The following is a 26,432-nucleotide window of genomic DNA, read 5'->3' on the forward strand; positions in this document are numbered from 1 at the left end:
TATATCTGTGGCTATTACTGATAACATAAGCTGATAAGCGATTTTCGTTATCATATTAGCTTTATCACATCTCGTTTGTAAAAATTCTATCAAATACAATTTAAATGATTTGGTTATATTCAATATTTTAGTGCTATTCGTACCTGATACCTGTTAATGGCTACACTAGTCACCCTAATTTTCTTGTTGTTGCACTTAACATCTTTGCAGTGTTAGTTTATTAGTTTTGTAGTTGTGTTGTTCCTATAAGTAGATATGATTTATTCGTTTAATATCTAACAGCCACTTGCTCGTGCATTTACGTTGCGTCCAGTTAATGACACCAACGACATTGCTGTTTGTTGCCATAGTTGCTTTAGTCGCAGTAATACTAGCTTACCAAAACAGCCACCATGAGCTTCAGCTTGTGAAGCTGTTGGTACGACAACTTAACTTGACGCCGTGTCCACTGTGTTTGGGCAAAGACTTCTGTGACGATACACAATTTTTTGAAATAGATTATCAGAGACATGCGAGTAACATTAGAAGAGAAGATGGTTACTTGTTGTCGTTGTTCACTTCGTTGGCACAATGTTTTGAACCATGGTTTAGTCGAAACGACAAGATCTTTTTTGGTAATTTGAAATTGCAAAACGGTACTGTGCTATCTGCGGTTGCAAAAAGTGCTGGTTACGAACATACTGAGCAATTTCGACGGAGTGTCGTTGACCATATAAATGAATCGAGTTTCATTGATCAATTGCATTTGGAACTCAAGGCTGAGTTGTCGTCATCTATTAGTCATGGGCTGATAGTGTGTTCGAAAACTGATGGGAAATCGGCTGTGCCGTTTATTGATTTCTTAAATTCAACAATAAAAAAAACCAATACAATGTCTTGGCTGGAATCGTGGACTGCCGCACATTTGTCCCCCGATCTTTTGGTGCTCAAGGTGAAGAACGAAAAACTTTTAACAATTATTGAAAAACTCGGTTGTTAAAATGTCATTTATGTTTTATTTAGATTTTGAACGGATATTTGTACGCCCCAATATTTTACGGAGTGTGCGGTCAAATCTATTTCGTTGAGAACTGCGGACTTACTCTACAGTATTTCTATGACAAAATGAAATTGTACACTAGACTGCAGGTGGTTCGTGAGCTGCTCAGGTTAGCCGTAGAGTTAACCGATGGTACTGCTCACTCAAATTATTCGTTTTATCTCACAGATTTGACAGCCGATAACATTGCTATTCGATTAGATGACAAGAGCGGCTTGCTATTATCGTTAAAAATCATAGACTGGAGCGATGTGGTTGTAGTGATGAATGCGGGCGATACGATTACAAAGAAAAACAGTAAGGATCGAAATACACAATATTGTCGGTGTAAATATGAAATTACTGACATCGATTTTTGTCAATATTACAGTTCATGTCAGCGAGCATATTGAATGCGGTCCTGGGTGTTTGACTTATTCGGAAGACGACATCTGCAGCGCGAGCTACAGCGATCATAATGTCTACGCTGTGTGCAAGGTATTAAATTGAAAACAAATTTATAGTTGTTTTTATATTTTTATTGGTTATTATTGAAAATTTAATTATTTGTGCTATGTTAATTTTTATTTCTAGGAATTTTTGAGTCCCGAGAAAAGCATATTGCATGAGATAACCAATGAAAACCAACTGAATGGCAAAGATTATTCACAGTTTCGAACAATCGTTAATCATTGCATATCGAATTTCAATCCAAACAATATCAATTCGGGACTTGGCAGTAGATTGAACACAGCTAACATATTGATGTCTAAAATCGATCAACTCTTGTCATTGGCATAGGCTATTTTGGTACTTACAAAAGATAAAAGATGTACTTAATTGTTATTCATTTGTATATGGTTGTGTTATTGTTATTTATATTTTTTATGAATATAAACGTTGATAAGCTTGTATAACTTATTAACTCGACTATTTCAATATCTTGATAGAGAATTATTATTGGTTTTAACATTTACAGGTTTTATATTGTGTTAAAATCATTAAAAATATTATTATTTTTTATTACGAGTGTTTTTTTTTTACAGAGATAGTCTTGGGACGATTAGTATTTTTTACTACGATTTTTTAATTGTAACAATCCCACTAAATTAAAAAAGTTAAAATTTTAAATTAACTTTAACTAATTATATTTTAATTAATAATAATAATGATTTTTTTAACACTTAAAAACTACTACAGTGACTAAATCAACATTATATACTAGTAATAAAAAACAGTTCAAAATAACAGTCAAAATATTAATTTTATTTTATTATACTTAATACCATACTTGACATTTTTAGTTTCATTTCAGAAATACTGAAGTACATAATGTTATCTTAAATACGTTAAATGTTCCCATGATACAGTACATAAAAATTTAATATAAATTAGTGACGCCGAAAATCTTTTCAAAAGTAAAAAAAAAAATGTCTATATTTACAAACTATAATAACACTACATATCTCTAATTCTTGGTAAAATTTAAAAGTCGGAAAACAATGTTTTCACAACAATATTATGTTTTGCTAGTATAATAAATAATGTAATACTACAATATACAATTTACGACTTAAATAATATTATTGATAATCTATATAGGGTGTACACGGTTTTATTAATTATTATACGAATATTATCTAAATATTAAAATATCTAGTAAATTTTGATAAAATATAACGTGCAATTAAAAAATTTGATAAAAGACATTTGATCGTCTCAGTTTTCATTATTATTTAATATAATACAACAATGGCGTGTCTAGTAAGATCAAGCGCTTATACAAAAAAAAAAAAAAAAACGCTTGAACCGACACTAAAGAGGAACATAAAAAATAATTAAATTATTTAAAATAGATAAATAATGAAATAATATTAGTATTAACAACAAATCAATTGTCATTACGGCGCCACTATTACAATTATGTACACTAGGGGGGCAATTATTTAAAAAAATTATATACAAAAATGTGTTGTTATTGGTAGAGAGACTTATTTGGTTGCAACGGCTGGCGACTGTTTGTTCGGATTCACTGCGGCGTTGCTCTTCGCCAGTTCCCTCTTGCGTTTCCTGATCTTCTTTCTCCTGCGATCCACCACCACAATGCGCGCTTTGACCATGTTGTAATCTTTTCGAAGTTCGTTGATTTTGGCCAAAATCACCACTTGACGTTGAGCCGAATCCATCTCTGGTGCTAAAACAGAAACATTAGCATCATAACAAACGGTATGTCAAGTTAGGCATAATCAGCGATAATTATTTCAAGTTATACTTACTGAACGTAACCAGCGGTTTACCGTCTTTAGTGGGAATCGGTATTTTGCTATGGTCATAACGTTCGCTTTCGGGCTCTAAAAAAACAAATATCAGTTTATTTTTATCTTATTTTAATTATCAGTTTTATATTTTTTTATACCCGGTGCAGCAGCAATTTGTGCTTTGTTGCGTTTTCCTGTTGTGTGTTCGTGGCTACTGATTTTGCGCTTGGCTTGAGGTTTCTCTACTTTCGTGACTTCTATGAACGAGAAACAAATTGTTTAAAACATTATTCTACAAGAACAATTTCAAAATATAATTATTGGTTCATACGTTCGACAGGGGCGGATGTTGGTTGTGGTTCGGGTATTACGGGTTTGGTAAAGAACGAACTTTCGTCTCGACTAGAAACCTCTGCTAAGAATCGTAAATGTCTCTGATCTATATTTCCGTCCCTGTAAATATAGATAAATTGTATTATTATTACTGTACACGTTATTAATATATGCATACACAATATGTAAATGTAATCTTGTTATTTTAACATATATTAATCATATTAGAACTAAATTACAACAATGGAGGGAAACATTATTTGATAAAGTGTACTTTTATTAGTACAGCAGTGAGTAGTAGTCATTGTGTGTAGTTCATTTTTTTTTTTGTTAGACTATCATACCATCAGTTTTCCAACGTTTTTCACTTTAATTGTTAGGTTATAAACTCTTTTATTTTGCCTGTAGTCTAAAAATGTCAGCGGCTTTAAGAAAACAATACACCAAGTACATCAGAGGCCTTTATTTCATACGGTGTGTAGAAAAAAAGGTTAATAAAAAAATAGAATAAATTTGATTTACAAAAATAAAATGAGACCCCAATTTTTATGATAGTTTTTAATCATTTTTCATTTAGCAAACAACTTACTCAAAATTCAAAACTAAAAAAATCTCTTATCAAGGTCTAAAAGATTAAGGTAAGTTTAACTAATAACAGCAAAAATAGTCATAACTTTTACAATTATTGAGCTTGAGATTGAAAAACAATTTTTGAAAGAACCATAGCTTCCTCTTTGATGCAGCAAAAACCATCACATAAGATAATATGGTGCTATAGTAATAATATGGCATTGATTTTTTTCGTAGCCTACATTTTAAAAATTGATTTTCAGATTTATTTGTGCATATTTCTTTAAGCTTAGTTTGGCTCAAATAACAACGATGATATTAAAATGACTTATGAACAGAAGTAATTACCCATGAAGCATATCGTAGTCGTGCGGTTCGCTGTCATTGGAAGCGATTGCCGAATTGCGGAACGCCAAGTTCATGGCAAACATGGCCGATGCCGCTTCTCTTTCTTCGTAATACTGATTTATCGATTTCTTTCTGTCTTCTTGATCATATTGGTCATCGGCTGCGCCTGTCGGGCTGCCTGGTATGGTTTCTTCGCAAAACAATACGTTGTTGACGTCGGCTTCCGGGTTGTAGAAACCCTTGCTGGTGCTCGGCATGCTGGTATCGTAGAAATTACATTTGCTCGTACTCGGTACACAGTTGTCGTATAAACTACTACTGCTGCCACAGTCTTTGCTGGTGACCGACTTGTCTTCGTAGACGACCTTCTTGTCGGCGCCGCTGTCGAACGGAACGTTACCCTTAGACGAACCTGGTTCGTACAAACCGCTACTGCCATCCGCCTTGATTTTGGAAGGCGATTTGGATTTATAGAAATGATGTTCGAGAACGGGTTGTTGTTGAGGTTGATGGTGTATGGCGTTGAAAAACCCTTTGCTTGTGCTAGGCTTGTGTATGTCGTAATCAACGTTACGACCGTAGTTGCTAACGATAGCATTGTTCAAGGTTTCTTCGTCGACAATCTCTTCCCTGCACTGTAGTTCCGACACGCCCTTTCGGGTTTCCGGGTCGTTGCCGGTCAGGTTCCGCTGTTGGTCGGCGGCCGCTGCCGATATGGCCGGATCTTTGAAATCGACCACGTCACCCGACGACAACTTGAACATGGTCTCTTTGGCGCTCTCTGTGGTCGACGAAGTCGGACTCAACTCGAAGTCGTATCCTGAACGAGTGCTGTCGTTGTTGTCCATGAACGGCTGGTACACCGGTGTTTTGCCGGACTGGTGGTCTGCGGCGCTGGCGTACACTTGAAAAGCACTCTGGTGGACGGTGTCGGCGACATTCTGTTGGTCGTCGTTCTCGTTGCAAGAAACGGTGCTTTCGTCGTCCACGTCTTGTTTGGGCGTCCGGCTATGGTGCCTTTCGACCGTGTCCGAACCCTTAGAATCCTCGTCGGCGTCGCCCACCGGTGGCGGGCTCGCGTCCCGCGCACAGCCGTCTTCCGCCGGGTGTCCTTCGCTTGGCCACATTGCATGTTCTCTGTCGACGTCCTCGTCGTCGTCGACCATTTCCATCGGGTAATCGTTTTCGGTTTTGTCGTTTTCGGCGATCACCAATTTCGCATCGTCGTCGTCTTCTTCGTCTTCGTCCTCTTCGTCGTCAACCGTGTCCTCGTCGGAGTCGACGATGCTAATGCCGGCGACGAACGCGGCTTCGCTGGCCGGCACGGAGAGGATCGGTTTCGTGCACAGATCCAACACTTCGTCCGGACGGACGACGGGTCTGCTGGCGAACATAGGCGCAGGAACGGTAACGACCGTCACTGCCGCCGGCCAGTCGACAACCGGTAGAGACGTTACGGTTTTCCGGTGGTCGCTGGGTGGTTCCGTTTTGTCATGTCCGTCTTTGGGGTCGACGCTGTCCGTGGGCAATCCCGAGTGTATGACGGAACGGAAAACGTCCAGCGCGCCGGGATCGTCTGCCGCCGCGGCCATCGGGGTCGACGGTTCGACCGGTTTGTCGAACGAGTACAACTTTGGCGGCTCGGAATGCTTGACTAGCCTACGGTCGCGCTTTTCGTCGATGGCCGACGGCAGCGCCTGTAAATCGCACGGTTCCGGTTCCTTGAACTCGTAAATGTCTTCCGTCGTTTCGGTCGAGCCACGCCGGCTTCGCACCTCGGCCTTGAGTCGCGGCGGTTCGACGTCGGGCGATGATCCGTCCGCGACGACCGCCACGTTGCCGTCGTTCGACGACAAAGTTGGCGGCTGCGGAGGTACATGACCGGTGGTGAGCCCTTTCATCTCGGACCGTATCTCGTTTAGATCGAAATCAGTGCCGGTCACCGACGGTTTGGGTTCTTCGCCCCGCTTCTTCAGCAACGGCGGCGGTTTTTTGTCATCGGCCATTCTCGTCTTGAGCTGGATCTGTTCGTCTTCGGACGACGAAGACGTCGACGATAACGACAGCGACGACGACGACGACGACGAATGATAATACGCCACGCTACTGGACGACGACTTGGTCAGTTTCGGCAACTTCTTGACGTGAGACGACTCGATTGGTTTTCGTTCGGCGGCGGTTAGACGGACAAGAGCCGCCGCGCTAGGCAGTTCGGGCGTCGTCGACGGTTGGCGACGATCAGCGTTCCGTTCGGATTTTTCCCTTGGCGACGGATAGTGGATGACGGCGGATTTGGCTTCGTTTTTCATAATGCAGTTGTCATCGTCCTCGTCGTCGTCTTCGTCGACGTCGCCGCCAATGCCGTCCACGTCTTCGTCGTCTTTGTTCTTGGTCAGCGTCTTCGATGACGGCGTACCGCACTCGGCGGCCGGCGGCAGGGTGGGCAGCGGTTGTTGTTTCTTGGGCGTCGCCTTCTCGCCGCCACTGATTTTCGATCCGTCCGACGGTTTGTTATCGGCGCCGTGTGACCGGAAGCCGCAGATTTTCGGTTTCTTGGGACCGGAACGTTGCAACAGCGCTTCTTTGCTGGGATACGTTTTCGGGTAAAGCGATTTCTTTTGCCCGTCCGATTCCGGCGAATCGCCCGTCTTGGTCGGCGACCCGTCGTCTCTCTCAGCCTTGGATATCTTCAACGACTGATGGTTTCTTTTGTTGTACTGTTTGGCCAATCCCAAATTGCCCGAATACTCGCTTTCCGAATCTGAATTATCTGCAAAACAAAAACAATTGGATGAAAAGCTAATCTAATCGGTCTTCCATGTATCTAACCAATAAACACATATGTACATGCGTTCCTCTCTAAAGGAATGTGTTTTTTTTTTGTTTGGACAAGTGTGAATTATGCGTTTCAGTTTGAATGGAATGTTAATGCAAACTTAAATAATAAATGTCAATAACAAAAAAAATGCCTTAAATTAGCAATAATAAATTTACATTTACAGGGTGGTACACGGAAATAGACCTTTTTTGTTGTGCATAATTTTAAGTTTGTAGGATTGGTAGAAAGTTGACGGAGACGTTATTTTACTCTCTAAGACGTGACGGCATTTTAGACATCATGCATTGGAGGATTTTGGACTTACGATATGGGTAAATTAATTTCGGACATGAGGAACAGAGATGAAAATGAAACAACCAGGCCCAAGAAGGGCTGTAAGAACCCCGGTAAACGTTGAGAGGGTAAGAAAAGGCGTTATTGAAGATCTCTGCTCGTTTTGCACGTCTTCAAACTTGTGTGGATGAAATGGTCATCACTCCATAGATGTAATTTTTAGTAAATAATATTTACAAATAATGTCATGATGTATGTTTTTAATAATAATTAATTTTTTTTACAATAATTGACGGTACTGCTTACTTCAAAAAATGTCTATTCCCACGCCTCAGCTGTATTAAATGTGAAATAACAAATTTATAAAAAAAAAGTGTATTATTTGTCGTTTTTAAGTTTTTATAAGTTTTACTAAATTATAAAAATTAAATTGGAAAAAAAATTAAAAATGCATTTCATCATACATTAAATTGCATTACATTTGAAAACATTAAATTATTCTGGATTAAGATTTAATTTAGAACTTACACTAAATAATGTGTTAAAAATAATAGAATGCTACCATTCTCACATAATATTATCTTAGTTGATAATTAAGAGTTATCAATTATCTTCAGCGCTTTATGCCACACAAATGAGGACCATCAGCTAAATCGACTCTCTACATACTTTTCTTTAACCAACATTATGTTTCTTTCTGCTACTTCCAACTCTCCAAGGTTAACATCATCTTCTTTAGACCTCTCTACACCAATCTCTTTTACCCATTTCACTATTTTATTTTCTTCCCTTATTGCCCGACATGCATTCCTCTTTCATTCAAGTCTCGCTAACGGTGTAACCAATTAACTAACTCGTGTGTACCAATTCCAAATCGCTTCTCGTCTAATAGCTCCACGCATTCATTTCAAGTCTCAGCATTCCGTTTTTACCTTTACATTCACTCCTATAGTCTTGCTGATTATTTGGCCAGCCGACCATATCCACTGTAGTTTTATAAAAATGTTCCTTTTACAAATATCAACGGCCCTTCATCTACCAAAGTATAAATCCTGGGGGAGGGGAGTGGAACTTGGCGGTCAATACGGGTACAGCTATCAATTATACTGTTAACTCTTCTCAGCTTACCTCTAATAGTGTACTTGCCGATTGACGACAGCGGTTGGTCGACCATCGTGCAGGTTCTGGTCGGCCGAGAACTGCCAAACGGTGACTTTTTGCGGCCGCCCGCGTAGGACATACACGGAGTCAACGATCTCCTTGTCCTGCTGGTCATGCTCACGGGAGGCATTTTTTTCATGTCCATGTTCTTTTGCTAAAAAAGAAATAATTACTTAAGTAAATATTGTATTATAAACACTACGGCAGTTTAAGGGGTTGTAGACTAGAACTATTAGCTGCAAGTAAATAATAAAACCAGGCTCTGTTTTTTTTTAATTACTCTTTTAATTTTTTTTACATATTTTAGAGTAATAAAAAGTTTTTATTAATTTTTATATGTTTGTGGTCTTAAAATACAATAGCCTGATTGTGAGCAAACAATTTTATTTTATTCATTCTTTTCATTACTTTTACCGTTTTATAATGTCTTAATAGATGTTATCAGTTTAATGTAAAATTAATAATGTTTAAAAAAAGTTACTTTGTAACGTTCAAATTCTATAATATTTACAAAATTACAAAAGTTTGAAAATCTATTTCAAAACAAAATTGTGAAATCACTATTAAAATGTTTAATATTTTTAAAACCCTTTTTTTTTTTATTTAAAAAATACAACACATCGGTATCAAAAATGTTGACCTACGTAACTCAACCGTTTCATTTTTACTGTTAATTTATTTTTCAGCAAGTTCATGTAATTAAAAACGGGTATTATCTATATTTTCATACCTCGTTAATGGACTGTGATAAAAAAAAAATTGAACAATTTGGATGCGCCGTTTCAAACGGGTACGATCCTAGTTGTATAGTCACGTTTTTGCGCGGTATTCACTATTTACTTGCCAAGAAGAATATTATTATATTGCAGGAGTTGGAAGGTTAGGTTTACAATAATGGACCAGCATATAGTAGAATTTTAATAATTGCCGGTTCAAATACCCGTTACTATGAAAAAAAAAAATTTTTTTGAAAATCAATAGGTTTTCATCGGCGGACGACATGTGTTGGAAAACAATACTTAAAGTTCAGTAAAATGTGCTCGGCTCTCGGCGACTGTGATCGGAGAAAATGTTGATCCTCAAAAATTTATTTGGCCAGTTGGCGTTACAGCTCGGTGTGATCCTAATGTGCTCTTTGTTTATTGTATGGAAGTAAAAAAAAAAACCCCAATTATGTGCAAGTGTAAGTTTCATCGGTAAAACGTCATGTGTTTGTTCCATTTCAGACATTGGCTGTGTGCACGATACTGATAAACGCCTTTTCACTCAATGGAGAAGAACCGCGTAAGTATGGCCTTTAATATCGTTCAATATGATAAGCACATTATTAGACTAGCTAACTAAAATAATTTTGTTGTGCGGTTTTTGTGTTTTTTTTTTTGTAAATTCAAAAAACATGAGCACGCACAAATGTTGCATTGTTTAGTATATTGTTTTTGTTTTTTATTTTACTTTGTACATAGTTCCATGGATCATTATGTTCCTTTTCAGTATTATAATGATTGTCATTTGGTTGATAGCCGTTATAGGAGCGAACAAAGTAAGTTTTATGCACACATACATTGACCTGCCCGGGATGGAAGTTAAGCAGTTTAATTGAAATATAATTTGTTTGTGTACAATTTTTATTTTTCGTTATTAGAACAGTACTTGAACTGAAAAAAAATTATCTGAATAATATTCTTTTGATACTACTTTTTACACTAAATTATGTAACATGAATACAAATAGATTTTAACTTAAATGTATTTCAAGTTTCTTCAAAAAATAAATCAAAACAATACAAATCAATTTAATAACTAATTAAAAAAATTATGTTATGTTAGCTTTTTCTAAAGCTAATATAAATAACCCTTAAAAATGTTTATATGTTTTTTTAATATTTTTATATCTAATATCGCCCTTATTGTTTCCCTTAATTAAGTTAACGCCTTCAACCCGTTAGAAAAACCTAATTCATAAGTGTACCTAAATATTTTGTTCAAGTATTTGGTCTAATAATGTTTTAGATGTGAGAATTACAAGAATTGCTTTTTAGCAATATCATTTCAACAGTAAACTTTATCATGTCCCTCGTTTGGTAAATTAATAATAATAGTTCTTTTTTGTAATTTTTTTTTTTTGTACAAGATTACTTTGTTGCTTTTGCCAAGTTAACGACAACTTCCATCCCAGTAATACCTTTTAACGTTTACCAAACATTAACCTGCACTTTAACGTTTAGGATTCGTCTAAAATAATTTCAACGGCGACCATACTGTGGACCATTTTTCTGACCTTATGGGCGGCGCTTGTATTTCGTTCTTACTACAGCGCCAGCAACACCAGGTAAAATATACACATTCCATTTAGACCTGTAACTTGAATCTAAATGGGGCTATTTCGCAGATTGCGACTTTTGGAAAATTAACTTAGCAATATTTTTACTTTCCACAAGGCTCCGTAGTCAATTTTCTACTTAATTTTAATTTGTAGCTCTTTATATAACTTTGCAATCTTTGTCCTGAAAGCGCTGTGACACAAATAGCCCCCACTAGTATATACATTAATGTAAATTACTGTTAATTTTTCCTAATTTAAATACTTTTTATTTAAATTTTTTATATACAACCAATTCACAAGAAATATACAATGTAAATTATTTGAAACTATTGACCCGAGCCAATATTTAATGACGGTTTGGAGCAGATAAAATTTAACAAATATTTTATAATTTTTTAATTGTCGGGGCTGCTATTCTACAATTAGACATAAATGAGAAGTAAGAAAAAAAAACGAAACAAATGTAATTAATATAAAAAGTTTTAATATTTTCATAAATTTAAATACTTGAAAACGAATTGCTGGGCTTCGATGTTACATTATTCGTTAAATTTATTCAATTATTTACTATCTCATTTAAATTTTGCTTATTATAATATCTTATTTTAATTCTTGCTCCAAAGCCGAATAGCAAGAAATGTGTTTTTCACAAGAAACTTATTATTCAATCAACCCTCTCCCTCTCCTTTGACAATTTTCCCTATTTGCACCGTTGCCCGAAGTGTCCAAAGAGGATCTGACCTTTCGCAGTCGGGATTACACCTACACAAAGGTTAGGTCTACTACGCGGGACACCGTGTACACGTTGTGTTTACTCAGTGTGTTGCATTTGGACGCGTTGACTAGGAGCATCTGTTTGGACACCCGGTGTCCAGAGGCGTTGTGGTTGGTGGACTGTTCGTGGCACGAACCGGCCAACGAGTTGGACGAGATAAAAAACAACACCGTGGTCGTGCCGGTGTGGACGTTCATCCCCATGTCGCCACATACCGAAGGGGGAGGCAAACGGAAAACGTCGAACAAATCGAAAAAGTCCAAATCGGGGTCCACGCAAACTCCGCTGAAACAAAGGGCCAGCGGCAGCGAGCATTTCGATGACGCGCTGACAACGAACCGAGATGGCGGCGGCGGCGGACCCGTCGACATCAGAACGGCGGCTCTGACGCAGAAACAACAGGGTTCGCTGGTCATCTCCATATTACTGACAACGAACAACTGTAGTGAGCGTTTTTTTTTTAAATTTTAAAAACTTTAGACATGTGTACACACGGTATTGCTGATTTGGGATCACTGCCACCTCCCCCTTCCCCATAAAAATAGCTGATATTAAAAAAAAAATTAGCATAAAAACACAATAAAACATTTTGTTAAAGGGGATGGAAAACGTTAATTTTTTTACAAATATAGACTAAAACTTGTCCACCGAACCGATTAATTTTTTTGTTACCTAAAAACAGGGTGATTATTTTAGCATGGGCCACTCATAGGGTTTAATAAGAAATTACAATTTTTGTTTTATATAATGTGAATTACATTTTTCACAATTATTTTTGTTTTTAACCCTCTCATAACTTAGAGTATTTGATAGCAACTTTTAAAACTTAAATGGTGACGCATATATTTCATGAAATTTTTAAATTGAAAATAACGTACTAAAAATGTTGACTGGTTGATAACCGGTTTTGAAGTTATTGAAGTTTTAAGTTCAGGGCAGGAGAAAAGGTGAAGTTTTTATCACACTTCCCGTCCCATCCTAACTTTTAAACTACACTACCCGTCTTACATTTTAAACCTTTAAAAACTTTAAAAATAGTTGTCCAAAACTGGTTATCAACCAGTAAACATTTTTAGTACCTACATTATTCTCAATTATGATACAACTCGGAGAAAAATAACTTTAAAAGTATTATAACTAGAAAAACTAAATATTTTTTCACCTTAAAATTAGTCGGCATATTGAAAAAGGCTGCTAGATTAATAATTTTTGCCAAATATTGCCTACCCTTTGCCCCTTAATAAATAGCTCTTTCCTATCCCCTTATTTTTTTATTTTATTATTTCAGTGATATTTCTATTTTCTTGGACCATACTGTTTAGTTACCATAAAGAGTTACAGTGTATCAACATGTGTCAATGTAATGATTAGGAAAATCACAAACCATCGATTTCTTCAATGTGAAATATGACGTTTGTTATACGAAATATAATCTGAAAAATGACTGTTTCTGTTACTTTAATTTGGTTACTACTTAACCTACTACTTAATAAACCATGTTTTGAATTAATTAATTTTTTTGATTAAATTAATAAATATTTAACTAAATAAATATACAGTGTGTTAGTTTTTTTAATACATTTCTATGTATTTAATCTGAATAATGACGGAACCTGTGTCCTACGAAGGAGAAAGACGGCTAAGCTAATCCGGTTAGGTTAGACGACATGGCCCAAGTTATTTAAGCAGTTTATTAACTAATTTGACAATGAGTAGATTTAATTTAAAGTATAAAGTAAATATTTTACTGCAGTTTACTGGCATAATTTTTAAACGACTTTCAAAACCTTAAATGTTAGCCAAAATTGTATTTGAAACAGTTGAATACTGACCGATGGGCAACAGCGGACAATCCCTACCCTGCTTGTGCATTGTACCAATAACAACTAAAATTATTTATCCAACATTTTTAGAAAAACGGTAAACATAGGTAAATTCATTGAAATTTTTAAATGCAAATGATAAAAAATATATGCAGGCAGACTAGATCTGATTTAAGTTAGGTCACAGCCCCTCTCTGCCATTGTTCATTAGAAAATAATTCTTTTAGCATATTACCCATAAACTAGTACAGGTAAATACAAAACATTTGAGGGACCAAGTATGACACGATATATTTAATTTTTGCATAAAATAATAACAATGTTCAACTTACTTCACTTTTGGACGAATCGTCACCGTCGTTATCGACATCCGGTTCTGGTTCTGGTGCTTTAGATTTCAATGCGATGCGTGTTAAATCAATCCATTCGTCGTAACGAGAATTCCATCCTTTGTAATGGACATAGTATTTCTTGACACCCTCAATGTCGCATACATTAAGAACCTAAAACAAAAAATAATAAATACAAATAATTGCAGTTTATATAAGAAATTTGGTAGGAGAAGAGTTGTGTTAAGCAACTCTAAATGTATGTGTGTTCATAAGAAATAACAATAAAAATTAAAAATCAACTTACTTTAGCATCGTAAGTAGTAGCATGTTTATCACCGTAGTAAACAACCAAATTATCTCCAACTGACACAATTGTATCTTTGTCACAATATTCAACGTCGCTGTTCCTAGATTAAATGTTAAGTGTAAGTCAGTCTAACATAAAGTATTTGCAAAAAAAAAATCTTTATTATATATTTTAAGTGTAATAAATGTCGAATTAGTAGTGTTCAAAACATATTAACTGTCAACTCACATTAGAGAATCGTTCAATACAGGCTTATCGTCTTTATCTTCTTTTTTCTTCCTGATGGATTTTTTCTTTTCAGATCCTTCGTCGACCTTTTTGATTTTATTTGCTACCTCTACTGTCGATCCACATGGCACGTAAGAACTCATGGGGCTCACAGATACTTTTCTTGCTCTTGTCGGTAGCTCATCTTTAGACTTGGAACGAGTCAACTAGAAAATCAATGGGAATTATTTTACTGAGCCCTGGCAGACTAAATCTCGGGCAACGCCGGGCCTGGGCAGCTTGTATATATATATATATATATATATATTAGACTGGTCGTTAAAAATAAAAAGTTTGCTCCCACTTGAAAAATATAAAGTTGACATCAAAAAAAGAATATCCTGAAAGTTCTAACGCTCTATCTCTATAGTAAGGAGTGCCGGTAAACTGTTTTTGTTTTTTCATATAATACGATTTTAATGATTTTTGACCTTGAATTTTACGGTTTTTGTGACGATTAAAATAAAATTAATATTAAACAAATAAATTTGGTATTAGAGATGCTTTTTACTTAAATATTTCCAGGTTCTAATGATGGATCATTCACCATGGTTTCAAAACAATTTAACTTTGACTTAAGTCTGTAAAAAGTTCTCTTTCTAATGTTGATTCAGATTATAGATATTTTTCAGTAATAGTCAATTAATAAAACCCAGAAAAAACGTATGTAAAAATTTATTTTATTTCAAATAATAAAGTTTACTCAAATTGTTTTATTACTGTGTGTTTTCTGGATTACGGGAATTTTGTCCTATAATTTGATAATACCTGCATTAGAAACCGCTTTTGTCCTTCGTCTCTTGATAAGATATTTACGTAGCCTTGTACCAAACTCACGACTCTTTCTGCAGTAACATTTAATCCCTTAACAATGTTTAGACCTTTCTCAAAATTTTCGTCTTTATAATTATACGTCACGTAGATTTATTATAACAATAATAGCGTTATGAATATTATCAATTCTTCGACAATTACATTGTAGAAAATCTCACTGAAATATCTACCTTTTCGAAATAGAAATCTAAAAATACTTCTGAATTGTTAAATTTTTTTGAAACCATGGTGTAATTGATTCTAATCATTAGGATTTGTAATATTTATTCGACACAAAAACCGTAAAAATCGAGGTCAAAATGTATTTCGTATTAATATTGGTATTTATTTGTAAAATCGACACAGTCTAATATATATTTATATATATATATATATAAATTATTAACAAAGTATTTTAACAGCTCACCTTTGGTAGTTCCTCTTCGATTTTTGGTTTGGCTGGAACTTCAATTTGGTTAGCAGAAGCTCCTCTTTTGGGTTTTTTAAACGATGGCGTTATTACTTTAACAAACGTTTTTATTTGCTCTTTGATAGATCTCATTTTTCTTATGCCCGACAGTCCAGTTTCTATTGGTTTAGTTTTTTCTACTTTTTCTTTTTTAATTCTTCGTCGCATCGATTTTCCAAAAAGATTTCGTGAGTATTTCTTCTTTTCGTCCGCCTTGTCTGCAGGCTTTGTTTCGTTTTTAATAACGTTAGATTCCTCAATAGTTTTTTCTTCTTCTTTTTTAACGGTAGCTTCTTTAAATTCCTTTTTAACCTTGCTGTCCTTAGGAGCATCTTTTGATTCAGTCAGTACTGATTCACTTTTAACAGTAGATTTGTTTCGAGCACTATTACCAGGACAAGTAATTGTTTCTTCTATTTTCGTTTTACTTGGCTTTTTAGTCACGGACTCTGTAGCCATTTCCATTTCTTTCAAAACGATTTCTGACTTTTCTTTCTTCCTGTCAATTTTGGGTGGAATTTCATCGTTGTTCTTTAATGTTGCCGCTACCTTTTCTTCTACCCTTACAGGTTTCAAGGGTTTTTTTGGTACCGACGGTTCTTTGACAATCGGTTCCGTTTCCTTCCCGATTGTTTCAGGTCTGTCTCTTTTCTTATCTACTTTCTTAGTAACATGTTCATCACTACTCTTCAGAGTTGATGCAACCTTGTCTTCGACTTTTAAAGCTTTGGAAGGTTTTTTTGGTGTTGCCGATTCTTTGGCGATGTCGGCTTCCTTTATTAAAGTTTCTACTTTTTCTTTTTTTTCCTTAGGTTCTAATTTAATGGCAGCAGTCGTTTGCCTGTTTTTATCGGAGCTGCTTGAGGTCGATGTGCCGGGTAACGCTTTATCCACATCCCGAATGATACTGCGACTAAATCTGCTTCGAGATCTCACTCCTCTGGGATGACTTAGCATTGTACAGCCGAGTTTTCGATAGAAATCTTCAAAACTATGCAGATACCTAGTACAAACAAAGTACATATTATCATTCGGTGTTCATCAAATTAATTTCTCATACATCATAACTCATAACTTATATCGTATTGTTATCATTTTAAGGTATAAATACTAAGTGCATTAATTTTTTTGGTCTTATACAATACATTTACGAATTATTAATTAATTTTTCCAAATAGGATATTATATTATAATTTTTAAGATTACAAGGTTAATTTTTTCCCTTTTTTAATAAAGTTATACGGTTATTACAATATTTTTTATTTGTTCGTGGTATACTAGCGATATTTAATACTACAAACATACACTTACTGTTGGTAATATTGTTTGACAGAAAAAACAGACTGTTCGTGGCCAACCTTTTGTGCCACAGTTTTCCATTGTTTACATTTACCGACTTTGTTAAAGCCGCCCAAGTTGTTGACAACCTAAAACATAATAAAACACTTAGAACATGACAACTGAATTCTATATTTAATATACACATAACACATCATTGTTATCAATTTCTATACAAATAATAATTTAAATATATTTAAAACTAAATTATCCCGTTAAGGATAATTTATTTGTCCAAAAATATATTGAGTATTTTAATACTACTATAAATCTAATTTAATAATTTCATTTAGTTTGGTGATTTAATGTTTGAATAATTTGCATGAATTTTGAATTCCCATTATAAACTGACGATCCATTCCGGATAGCAAATTCATCTAGAAACAATCTCATGATGGCAGCGTTGGACCTTCAAGACCCGTTAAGCTACATCATGATATTATAATGTACATTGCATAAGATTCTTTATAAATCAATATCAATCTATCATGTATGACTTAATAGCACACCAAAAGCAATTAAAATTATAAATTTTCATCGAATCTCTTTTGAAAAATTGACTTTTAAAATGATGTCAATATAAAACACAGTATCTGTTAACAGTTTTATTAACAGATACTGTACTGACAATCATTAAACACCCGAATGAATGTTGAACAGATTCTTTTTACGATAACGTGTACTTTAAATTAAATATTGATTAAATACCTTAAACAGTTTGTACATATCAACATCTTTGTCGTTAATCATAGGTGCTTGGTTTAAAGGTGTCCCTCGGTCATCCATAAATTTGAATAATTGTGCCACAAAATGGTCTTTCTCTTCAATAGATTCTTCATCAGAGTTCTAAGAAATGTTGATAATTTTATTATAAACAGTTGAAGGATAAAAATAAATCTGTAGCATTATGACAAAACATGATAAGTCAAAGCTGTTCAGTTATTTGACTAACAATACTAACAATGTTAACAAAGTTGTAAAATTATATATCAAACATGGCGAAAAAAAAAACCTAAAATTAATAAAGAAAGCTAACTAACTTCTGCCACAATTACAAAATAAAAACGTATTAAATTTTAATTTTTACATCACTATCATAGGCGCCTTCACTGTCTGTCGTGACACAGTTTTTTTCGAGCCCAAACAGTAAGTCACGGTCCCAATGTGGCGGAAGTTCATCTTTGTCCAGATATAAAATCGCTTTTTCAACAGCTATAGAAATTAAAATTATATTAACAAAAAGATAATTATAAAAAATTTTAACAATACAACAATATTTTATACAATGCTAAAGTTATAATAAATACCAGTTTTTAAAGTAGGATTTTCTACTTTGGCGGCTATTTCTTTTGTAAATTCTGTAATTTCTTTTTTTGGAACTGTATAGCTGCAAATGGAAGCGTTGTTATAGTTAATTTATAAAAATAAACACATTAATAGGTTATTAAATTTAATTAGTATTATTTATTCAACTCACTATTTTCCATCTTTGAAAGAACGAACCAAGTAGTCTTCCAAAACGTTTGTTTTGACTGCAGATTGAGCAGTAGGCGCTACTACTAACCCAGGAAACCAATTGTCTCTGACTTTTTTCTTGTCATTGGACTCTATGCACACCACTTTACCAATGTCTTTTTCTTCCATTTCTAAAATTTCTTCTTCTCCACTTTCCCTGTAAAAAATCAATCAAAATAAGATTATTTTCACTACATAAAACCTTTTGTTAAAATCATTGTATACCTAACTTTTAAAAAAAAAATAATAGCGACAATTGTTTACAAAATTAAGATTATTTAACAGCTGAACTAAGTTTATTTAGTATATAGTTAATAAATAAAAATAAACAAGTACAAAGATAGTAATTTAAAGAATATAAAACAAATCAATGAATGATTCATATTTAATTTCGATTTTTAACAAATTTTGTTAGAATAAGTGACAAAATACAAACAGATGAAATTGCTCTAGCAATGTTATAAAACCATTGAAAGTATAGTCAGATAGATTTATTTTACCCAACAGATTTCTTATGCTTTCGACTCCTACGTCCATAAACAATAGTGTTTCGTGTTGGACTAGTAATATGTTCGGGATGAGTAAGGGGAAGTTGATCGAGAGTTGCACTAGCAGCAAAATGTTTCCCACTTTTTAAACACAACGCGGATCTTTTTAAACATGTAATATCGCCATCGTCGAACACTGAGAACAAAATTAGCATTTTTTAAACAAAATATAAATATGGAATACATTTGGAAGTCTAAAATATCAAAAATAATATAATTCTTAGGAATTTGTCGTACCAACAGTGTATTGACTATGGTCCTGTATTTTTTGAATTATTCCTTCTAATAATTCTTTCTTCTCATTACATTTTACTTCGACATTTGCACCAATCTACAAAAAAAGAAACAAAAACAATAATATTTATTAATGACGGGTATTATGAACAGGTATAGATAAAATATATTATAACAATAGTAGGTATACATAAAATAAATGTTGAGCAATACATAATGGGTGGGCGGTTATAGCCATGACCAATACTATAGTAGGCATATTTATAAAAAAGCGTTTTAACCTTAAGTTGTCCTTTTACTGCATCGTCAGCCACAAATGAAACCTGTCCATTTGAATATTGAATCTAAACAACAAATTTACATTATGTTTAAATTTAATAAATGTAATGTTTATTATTATGGCAATAATAATACAGCTATGAATAGGACTTAGGATTTTTTTCCCTTAGGGTAACACAATGCAACATGAATTCAACTCAATTAAAAAAAAATAGTTGTTTAGCAAAAATCTGACTTTGTGAGTTCTGCACACTATAGGTGATGTTTCGGCAACTAGAATGGCTCAGTTGCAAACAAGTCATCATCATCTGAAGATGATGATACCATTGCATTATACTGGCATTATCAACCTACTGAATAATGTTAACTGTTGTATTTTTGTTGCCGCTAGTGAGTTAATACAAGATGATGGCGAATGAAAGTTTTATCATACTTAAAGAAAAAGTGGGACCGGCAATTGAAAAACAAGATATACAGTTCCGCCATTGTGTACGTGTACGTGAAAGATTAATGGTTAAATTGAGTATTTTAGGGTAACTTTTATCAAGCGATTAACCGCACTTGTCGATTAGTTGATTTTATGTCACATTGTATCGCTTCAGAGGGAAGTCATTGATGTATTAATTTGTGTTCCATAAAACACACGATAATCGTGAGATATTTTTTGCATTGTGTTGCCTAAGTGGTAGGACAGCCTATAAATGTTTTCTTTATCATACTAAATTTTGATTTAGCACATATTGCAAAAAACATAAAATCTGTACATATATATCATAAACTAACCTTGCATTTGACTGATTTTGAGATTTTCCTGATCTTTGCTTCACAAAATGCTCCTTTATACTTTGCACTGACCTCAGTACCGACTGCGAGAAATGGAGGTTCGTCCAAATTCACCTAATCACATAAAAACAATGTTAGAATACATCAAAAAATAAGTTTGTACGAGTTAAACGATTGCGTTTGAAAAAAAAAACTATAAAGCTTTCCAATAAGAATATTTATAAGTATATAAAAATATAACAATTGCATGCATTGAAACAACGATTATTGGACTTAAAATATAGACTGTGAGGCCTAAATAAAATGGTGTACCTTGATGTATTTAATACAAATGTCAAATTATGTGTTCACATTACAATTTTACCTTAGAGTAAACAAAAAACTGAAAATAGTTTACTAAAAATATGTTACCACACCTATTGAAACAATAAAACCCATTTAGATATTTTTACATAATTATATTTAAACTGTTCAGTATCAAAAATACATACATACATTTATAATTTGTAAATAGCATATTATGCAAAGTAATTATTAATTATACACCATTGTGTTAAGATAAAACAAAACTCACAGTCACAATTATAAGTATTGTATGACTTAAAACAATTATTACATTAACATGACAGTTATGTGTTAGATTTCATTAATATGTAAAGAAGAAACTCACAATTATCCATTAAACCATTTTTGAGGTGTTACACCAATAGAATAATGTAAAAAATTAGTTATTTGTACATAAATAATAAAATGTAAATAATAATGGTGCAAACCTTTGGTTGATATTAAGTACTCAAATTATATAGTATTTCTCAGAATTATAAACTCCGGTTGACTAATATCCCTAGTCTTAATCAATACAATGTAATGCATGACCATAGGTTGACTTGCTTTCAAAAACCTGAGTACCTTGCAGTCGAGTGACTATTCCCAAAGAAAGATTTCCGAATAATCATTAATACAATTTAGTCTATTCAATTTTTTTTTTTTGGCAAACATAAATAACTTTGGAGAGATTCAGCAGTATGAAGATCAAAAACCTAAATCCTGATTAAAGAGACTTCAGGTTTAATCCAGTGTAAATTATAGCACATTCATCTCCATAAACGCAGTAGTAAAGTTTTATAATTCGCTGGTTCGAAGCAATAAAAAAAAAATGTAATTGTTGATGTACACATACAATATATGACAAGGTTAAGTTATAAACTATTAAAAAAAGTTGTTTTTGAGTTGCATTAATATTAGAAAATAGAATTACAATGGCTTGATGTAATAAATTCACTAATAAAATTAGGAATAATTTATCAACCGGAATGCATAACATTGAGATATACTGTATACCTTACGCCAAGTATATATATATATGTAGTTATATATAGATAAGTAACATACATTTTATAAAACATACGTCCATACTACATGCTGATTTCCATTTAAGTTTATTGAACTAATGGAATGACAAGCAGTTACATGTAGTAGAACCCGTTCATATGTCATCTTTTTCATTCTGAAATCAACCCATGGTTAAACACAACTAGGTTCATTTGTTCACTTGGCATCATTAATAAGTGCAATCATTACCAAAGTTGAGAAAACCAACTTTCTGAGTAAAAAGACAATAAAGTGTAACGTTACTAATATTTCTTTACGATTACAACAATTCATTGAAACGTTATATTTTAACTAAAGTTGCCACGTGTAAATAATTATTATGACAATAATTGTTTTAAAAAAAAAGTTTTTTTTCAAATAACAATAAAAGTATTAATTATTACAAATTTGTATTATTCCATTTAATAAAAATTATATAAAGCATAATATCTTGTTACTAATTTTTTTTTTGAAAATCTCATCTGATGTTTATGTTGACATAAATGTACTACGATTATTATTATTTCTTCTACAATGCATATTTCAATAATAAATTATAACAATTGGCGAGAATGTAAATGTAAAATGTATTATTATTAATTCTTATGGCAAATCACTAACTTCAATAATTACAAATATAAAATTATTTTATCACAACAGTAATGGGTTCATTAATCGATTATGACCGCATATATTCTAATGACCAATGGCAACTCTAGCCTGAAAACACATTGTAAATATTTCATGAAGAAAGTTTGAGCCAAATTTTAGTTACATTAATCCTAACACACCAAACAGATTTGGAAATACAAAATTATAACAACAGTGTTCTATATTATATTATTTTTACACTGCGCATGCATAAATTATTTAACGTTATTGTACATTAAGTTGTATGCTGAATCAATAGTGTAAGCCAATAAAGAAACGACTAACACTCAATTGAAATAATAATAAAAAAAAAATTGAATACTTTAAGAAGGATCGTTATGAATCAATAATTAATTGAAAAGTTAGATTTGTTACAGACAGAGTCCGATAAGAGATTTATTACTATAGAAACCAAATTTATAACCAATTGAAAAACTAATATACTATAATATATTTTCTTTGAAACACGAATATGTTTATATATAAAAACTTAAAAAATTTTAAAAATAATGATAAAAACCAGTTCTTGTAAATTTCAAAAATTATTAAAGCACAGAAAATTTACAACATAGATAAATATATTATTTTTTTCACATTATGTTATTGTAAAAACGAGTACAACTATATACAATTGGGTTATATTTGACGTAAATTATGAAAACAAAAATCAAACATTCTATTCCTTTCTCCATAAGCTGTTAACAAATATTTAAAAATGACCCTTTGCAACCATTACAAAAATATCAAAAGTTAATAAGCGATTTATAGTAATTAAACTTCTAACCAAACACCAATCTAGCTCAATTATAAATATTCTTCTTCATCTATCAAAAATGCATAGATAAAGAATATTGTTAAATTACACACTTTGTTAAAATGTATACATTACATATTGTATTTGTTAAACTCTAATGTACGGTTTTACACAAAAGCCATTCATTAAAAAAAATACAACACTTATGTCAATTAGTTTAAATCAGGCAGTGAATTAATTGTCATATTTAGTATTTGTTGGACGTTTAAATTATAGCCCGGTTTATAATTAATAATGTCGTCACAGAAGAACATAAATAAATTGATTACTCCAGGGTTGATGAATACACAAATAATGTATAACACTTGAGTGAAATGTTACAATATGGTAACTTTGAAAAGTTATAATAATATCTTAAAACATGTTGACTGAGCTTATGACTTGAAAATAACCATTACCTACCTTAACAATCACAATTACAAATAGCATTAACAATCAATATGCTTATACACAATTAAGGTATACATCAAAACCTATATTAATTTTGGTTTCTTATATTAATTAGCGCAAGAGTAATATTTCAAAACAAAATTTAATTGACTTTTGAAAATACAATAATAGCACAATTGTTTTTAAATAAGTATATATATATATATTTTTTTTGTGCAATTATTAAAATCTGTAATGTACATTTTTTTTTTTATAAAAACACAGGATACGGTAAGTTTTGAACTAATAGTAACAAGTGTTTACAAATTGTTAAAACAAAGATTGACCACCAATAAGTTTTGGTAAATGATCATGCACCTTAATAAACAAAGTAAACTTCAATCCATAACCGTGTAAATAATAAAAATAAAAAAATTAAATCAGTGGCAGGTGGTCAGGTGAGGAAGGTAAGTAACGCTAATGGCTATTATCATATTTTGATAATATCTGCTTGACAACTACATAGAACCTAGAGACCGCCACTGAAAAACCATAACCATTTCTAAATATTGATATTATTGTACATCAATAAGCATTTTAAATGAACAAGAACCATAATATAAACAAAAATTGTTTACAAAAAAGCAATTGAATTTAAAGTCAGAAATCTCCAACTACAATTCTAGGATATTATCAAATTACCATTATATTATGGGTTTTCAATAATGTAAGTAGTTAAGGGTTAGTTTAAATTAATCCTATTATTATATGTTTGAACACTTATTTTAACGGTTTGGCTTAAACTTTCTGCAATATCTTGTTTTAGATCAAAGCTTATATAGAGATTTAAATTAATTAACTTTCAACAATAAATACTAACCATGATGATTTTTGTGTTTGTCCTCGTGCACAATATTACTAATTTACGGTCGCACCCGTTTAATCAAATTATAATGTATATTGAATGTGATTTTGATCTGTAACAAAACAAAAATTCAAAGTTCATTTATGGTTATATAATAATTTTATTATCTATTATGATTGAATTTATAAAACTTCTATAAATTTCAAGTAATGTCAAGTAGGTATCAAATTATCACATATTATAGGCACATTATTAACACTCATAATATCATACAACAAAAGCTTAGTTAGTTTTGATAAAAAGTAGTGGCTTCTTGACATTTCTATTACAGTCCGTACATATCCAATGATATGGTTTATAACTTCTACGTAAACTATACTACGATACAATATAAAGGTGTAAGACATATAATATAGTGTGCAGTTGTTTATCTGTAATTGGGTTAACTACTAAAAAACTTAGTAAGTAACTACAAAGATATAAAGTATCACAGATAAAAAGATGGCGTCGAAAAGTCAGTGGTAGATTAACCACCCAGCAGGCAGTTACGAGGGTTTGATTTTCAGTCACGCTGGTAATTTTTTTATAATTTTTAGAGTTATTAACATATTGTCTAACATAAGCAAACAAATGTCAAAATCCTAGCTAATATTAGTTATTAGGTAAGTATGACGCACGCAGAGATTCATCCATATTTGTTACAATATTATCCTAACTTTAATCAATTATAATAAATTTACAATGCTGTAGACTGAAAATCACAAAAATACTATGTGTCAAGTAGGTTTACCATAAATGATGGAATGCCACAGACTACTCTACAGAATGGCACAATAATATAAATTTATCGTTCTCGTAACATTATTAATTATGTTACCGAAACAAATATAACATTTTGGTTGATGCAGTAGATTGGACTAAACATAAATTAATATTCCAAAACTACATACGCTTTAGGTATTAAGGTTTTTATCAGTTAATTTGTAGACTTGTTACAATGAATATTTGTTTGCAATGCCTAATCGAATACTGTACAAGGAATCAGAAAACATCTTTTTGGAAACAAATTAGAGAAATATTATAAAGATGGATACAGTTGTGCATTAAACGGCGACAGGCAATATGTTATCAAAAGGACAAAAAAAAGTTCTATGTTGAAATGAAGAATAGCACTAAGCCGAGCATATAAACAATTTACACAATATTAGAATCATTTTACTCACTACATAATGGCCGATTCTTGTTTTCTAGTGTAGATTTCGACCGACGAAATCATCATAGACGTGGGCGATGCATTTGGATCTAGAAATAAAAAAGTTGAAATAATGCGATGGAATTTCGAACGTCTATTGATGGTAAACCTAAAAAAACAGTGTAGATAAATTACCTTGCCCGAAAAATAATTTCGTTTTGCTTATTATCCGCGTTAATTCGTATCTCAAATACACTATGCAAAGAAAATTTAACGATTTTTTATTCTTTTTACTTTGTACACCAAACTAAAGCCGCTGGTAGCTGTTGGCCAAACAACATCGACTAAACAGTAAACAGTAAACAATAATCGGTAAACGGTGGTAAACACTAAACGGCAGACAACACAAGCCGAGCCAACTGATTCACAGCAGCAGCAGCAGCTCCGAATCAGTACTTGATATCTATGTAGGTAAATAGCTGTAGACAAGACGATTTATTACACAGCTCGTTTACACTAATCGACGACGATTTTGATAACCGATTGTGGCCAAAACAAAACAAGT

At 32.9% G+C, this 26,432-nt stretch overlaps 2 protein-coding genes across 4 annotated transcripts; one reads left to right on the forward strand and one right to left on the reverse strand.

Moving 5' to 3' along the window:
* Nucleotides 1-94: 94 nt before the first annotated feature.
* On the forward strand, nucleotides 95-2,041 carry LOC126844491 (uncharacterized). The gene is made up of 4 exons (XM_050582734.1): nucleotides 95-931; nucleotides 1,003-1,336; nucleotides 1,410-1,516; nucleotides 1,613-2,041. The coding sequence occupies exons 1-4, from the start codon at nucleotides 317-319 to the stop codon at nucleotides 1,817-1,819; spliced, it is 1,263 nt and encodes a 420-aa protein (XP_050438691.1). The 5' UTR covers nucleotides 95-316; the 3' UTR covers nucleotides 1,820-2,041.
* Nucleotides 2,042-2,351: 310 nt separating this feature from the next.
* Nucleotides 2,352-26,391, reverse strand: LOC126844271 (AT-rich interactive domain-containing protein 4B-like). 3 transcript variants are annotated; one of them, XM_050582334.1, is made up of 23 exons: nucleotides 26,063-26,391; nucleotides 25,899-25,977; nucleotides 24,691-24,787; nucleotides 22,014-22,112; nucleotides 20,606-20,719; nucleotides 19,825-19,887; nucleotides 19,547-19,640; nucleotides 19,262-19,445; nucleotides 18,724-18,918; nucleotides 18,554-18,633; nucleotides 18,334-18,458; nucleotides 17,955-18,092; nucleotides 17,220-17,335; nucleotides 15,867-16,911; nucleotides 14,588-14,793; nucleotides 14,357-14,459; nucleotides 14,053-14,223; nucleotides 8,768-8,954; nucleotides 4,528-7,297; nucleotides 3,608-3,729; nucleotides 3,435-3,533; nucleotides 3,295-3,369; nucleotides 2,352-3,212 (listed from the first exon to the last, which is right to left on the reverse strand). In XM_050582334.1, the coding sequence occupies exons 4-23, from the start codon at nucleotides 22,017-22,019 to the stop codon at nucleotides 3,010-3,012; spliced, it is 6,096 nt and encodes a 2,031-aa protein (XP_050438291.1). In that variant the 5' UTR covers nucleotides 22,020-22,112; nucleotides 24,691-24,787; nucleotides 25,899-25,977; nucleotides 26,063-26,391; the 3' UTR covers nucleotides 2,352-3,009. The 3 variants fall into 3 exon arrangements, with proteins under 3 accessions (XP_050438291.1, XP_050438293.1, XP_050438294.1); XM_050582336.1 differs by having other exon boundaries at nucleotides 22,014-22,208; XM_050582337.1 differs by lacking the exon at nucleotides 22,014-22,112 and having other exon boundaries at nucleotides 2,532-3,212.
* Nucleotides 26,392-26,432: the final 41 nt, after the last annotated feature.

Source organism: Adelges cooleyi, unplaced genomic scaffold (genome assembly GCF_023614345.1).
Source record: "Adelges cooleyi isolate 19-005CV unplaced genomic scaffold, UGA_ACOO_1.1 ACOO_flye_CR_arks_rails_tigmint_CR_PRNA_651, whole genome shotgun sequence".
Lineage (NCBI taxonomy): Eukaryota > Metazoa > Arthropoda > Insecta > Hemiptera > Adelgidae > Adelges > Adelges cooleyi.